The sequence below is a fragment of the Berghia stephanieae genome, chromosome 1 (assembly GCF_034508935.2).
Source record: "Berghia stephanieae isolate SIO BIC M18660-M18661 chromosome 1, UCSD_Bste_1.3, whole genome shotgun sequence".
In the NCBI taxonomy this organism is placed as follows: Eukaryota; Metazoa; Mollusca; class Gastropoda; order Nudibranchia; family Aeolidiidae; genus Berghia; species Berghia stephanieae.
The window spans coordinates 79,689,410-79,693,349 of NC_088360.1; the positions used below are offsets into that span (position 1 = coordinate 79,689,410).

Consider the following 3,940-nt stretch of genomic DNA (forward strand, 5'->3'; position numbering starts at 1 on the left):
CCTCTGTATCGATGCAACGTGAATAGGTAAAATACTTACCAGTTCTGCCCACCATATCAACAGCACTCACACACACAAAGCCCTGTTTAACCTTTACGTGTATATGCTAAAGGGACTTAAAAGAGTGCACGAATCCTCCAACTCCGTCTAAATGCAATAACAAGGAGCCGAGTCACGTTAACTTCATTGCCTAGATTTTTTATCATTCACTAATAGTCAGGATGAATTCAACGAATTTCAGTGAATGTCATATAGTACACGAGGGCTTGCGCACCACCGAAATCTTGATATGTGTGAGTGACAACTTCTTCAAGCCCATAGTGGATGACTACACAGTATTTATTTTCCAAATCGTTGTCAACGTATTCCTGAATGGTACCATCAGTGTTTTCGGCATTATTGCAAACGTCTTCAACATCCTTGTCTTCTTTCGTCAAGGCATCTTCACCGAATCCGGCACCGCTGGGATATTCGGCTTAGCCGTGTCAGATCTGTGTTGCGTCGCCAGTATGCTCTGGCTGTGTGTCATTGAATCAGTCGTACTGGCCAAACCTCAGAATCTCTCCTGGGATCCTGACGCAGTCAAAACAGTCACAGCTTTCTGGGTACATATGATGTTTGTAACAATCACTCGAGTAGTCACAGTTTACATCGCTCTAGAACGATGTATCTGTGTTATCTTCCCTTTTAAAGTCAAGAGTTTGCTTAATCCGCGAAGAGCCATCATAATCATGTCAGTGGCGTCTCTGGTAGTTGGCTGTTTTTTCATACCATGTTTCATGGCCTTCCAGTTGACATTCATCCTAGATCCAGTCACAAACTCTACTCGTCTCGTCATGGTAACTAATGTTAAATTTCAATCACTGGCTTTAGATAAAATGGTTTATGTTACAGGCTATAGCTGTAACATATTCTCCGTCATGGCTGTATTCGTATGCACCTTGATCACAGCTATCCGTATCAATTTATCAAAAACTTGGCGAGAATCTGTATCGACTGGAAGTTCCTCAGCAGGGGACAAAGACATGCGAAAGTTAAACGAACCCATGTCGAAATCTAAAATGCAAAAGGAAGCAAAACTCATTCGAATGATAATAATGATATCGATAATATTTTTAATTTGTTACCTGCCTTTGCTTGTTTATCTAATCATGATAACCGCCGACAGAGATCTCGGCTTGAGGGGAAAATACAAAAACTTTAGCAGGGTCATGTATACATTGTCATTTCTCACGGGGACCATCAATTCCAGCATCAAAATTATCATCTACTACACTATGAGTACTAGGTACCGAGATGAGCTTAGAACTCTGGTGGGATTAAAGACAAAATAAGTTGGTAAAGATGACATGCGTTAAAGTAAAATTTTATCCACCGTCCAAAACTTTTTGGTATAGTGTTACATGCTGGAAATTTAATTTATGAATAGAAATAGTAGACTTGGGTTAAATAATATGTTTCTATTGAGGAAAATGTAATTTCGTAAATTTCGAAAAAGAACAATTTTATATTTCTGATCTATTTGTTTTCTCGTCACTTTTCGATATAATACCATTTTGAAATGATGGGCCACATGTGCTCATCAAGACATCAAGGTAACCAACGTACGAAAATATGTGTAACCTTAATGGCTGTTAGAGTTAATTTGAGAAGACAAAACAACAACAAACAATATTTCGACGTTAAATCCATTCATTCTACGGTCCGAAATGAACCTGGTAATCCTTCTCCACACAAGATTAAACTTTAAATCATTAAAAACACGGAGAACGACAAATCACAAAGTATAGGCACTTATGCATTTTAAAAAGTGGAAATGAAGTTAAACTGAAACAAATCCTTCGGGCCATCAACAGTTAAAATTGGACCAGTAATAAAGACTGTAGAAGAGCCCCATATTTCCAGCTATTCTTGAGTGCGTTGAGCATGCCATAAAAGTATTCCAAATTTCGACTTTCTCAATTTATTTAAATTGTCGAACTTTGTTTCTCTTGAAGCTTGTAAAGTCAATGTCAGCTTCTTCCGCAATAGTTTTCTGTCATAGATGATTAAGCGATAGGATGTAAACATTCCTAAATTTTGAGGCATGATTGACTTATGGAATTATGATATGTTGTGCCGTGAGATTTGGGGATCGTTTCCATTGGTAATACTTCTCACCAAAACGAAAACAGACCATTCAGTATGTAAAAAGTTATGATATGAACAGTTAGTGACTTCATAGATTCTTCGTTTCCGGTGTGTAACCAACCGTCCGAAGGACTGTATACATACTTTATATAATCAGCATGTTATGGCTAAGAAAATAAAGGCTGATTAATGGAACGTAGAGGACAAACTTTTTGACAATGAAAGCTTATTGAGGTTAGGAACTGAAGATGCGATTACTTTAAATCTAGAGGACTGTTACACACAATCTTTATCCAGTCCCCCAAAGGACTGGTCACACACTTCCAAGTATTTTTAGCGACAAGCTGTAATGTATAAATGTTGTTCTCTATCAATGTGGACATTGCAAAAATATAATATTACTCATCTTCACTGTCGTACACTGAAAAAAGATCAATAATTGGAGAAGAGGAGCGGTTTGCGTTCATATTACTTTTCTTTTTTTTTTTTTTCAATTTTGAAATCTGTGTTTATTCAACCAAATTAAGTATAAGACGTCAACGCATTTAATCCAAGGTTCAAAGAACTTAACTTTTGACATATGAGGTCAACTCCAGTAGAAGGTAGGTAACGTATCAGGCGATTGCAGTAAATTCAATGCTACTTATTTGTAAATGTGGATAGTAGAAAAGCAGGAACTTGTGCTAGAAAAATTCTGGAAAGTAATGCGGGATGCAGAGCCAGACAAAATAGACAGAATAACTTCAAGAGAAGGTCATTCTAGACTAAGAGATATTTTATCTGGTACTGCGCCGTGCACAGCTCTTTCAGAAATTCCTCTCACGGAGCCACTCTCGTTCTGGGAAATATAACGGGTTGCTTTTTTTCAACATAATGACAGCGATAAATCATTATTGGAAAATTTATAGTAATTATGGAATATGGAAATTTCAATGATTTATATTCAGGGGGGAAGGGGCGATATGCAAAGGTGGATAAAGCATTGCTCTCATTGTTTTTCCCCATTTAACAAATTAAGCAATCTATTGCACATTTTATGCCGTTGCAATGCGGCTTGAGCCTGGTTATCTGAATTTTTAAGATAAATCATTGAGACACGTTTTCCATTAGGTAAATAGGAATTTTTAACCAGCCAGAATGATGAGTGTTTTAGACAGTGACGGACAATTCAATGTGAATGTGGCGGTGCAAAAATGATGTCTACGACAATTTGAACAGCCTTAGTAGATATATTGAACAGCTAAAGTAGATATTCGCTCCAGGTGACTTTTGATGTGCGTTGGGCAAAATGGGACAGCTATAATGTTATAAATAAATCTGCATATCAACCAAAATAAACTTGGAATTTATATATAGCACTATCCACTGAACGTGCTCGATGTGCGTCCATAGACAACAGCAACATTCAACATGTAGGACAAGACGATATTACATTTTTCCGACAAATATAACGCTGTCAACGACCAGGTACTCATTTTATACCTCAGTATTATGAAAGAATGTGAATATAGAGCCTTTTACAAGGACTCAACGATGCACCACCGCTTGGATCGGGACTCGAACCCTGAAACCATCGATCCGAAGGCGAGTGTCATACCACTAAACCACATAGCCATATACCTCTATTCAACTTTTTTTTTCAATTATTGTACTTTAATGCATGTTTATTAATTAGATTACCTAACGGATTGCTATCCTTGGCTCTTGTTGTATGGCTGAACAGAAGTATCACTGAACAATTATCATTTTCTGTTTAGAAAAATGCTTGGTCTACAAAGCAACCAAAACAAATCAAATTGACGCAGAAGTA

At 37.2% G+C, this 3,940-nt stretch overlaps 1 protein-coding gene across 1 annotated transcript; it reads left to right on the plus strand.

Annotated features, from left to right (window-relative positions):
• The first annotated feature begins 221 nt into the window (after window positions 1-221).
• LOC144981103 (uncharacterized) lies at window positions 222-1,334 on the plus strand. Its single transcript, XM_078929273.1, has one exon. The coding sequence runs from the start codon at window positions 222-224 to the stop codon at window positions 1,332-1,334; it is 1,113 nt and encodes a 370-aa protein (XP_078785399.1).
• Window positions 1,335-3,940: the final 2,606 nt, after the last annotated feature.

What these genes read in the sequence shown, in the direction of transcription:
- LOC144981103 (XM_078929273.1), top strand. Translation starts at nt 222, where the DNA reads ATGAATTCAACGAATTTCAGTGAATGTCATATAGTACACGAGGGCTTG.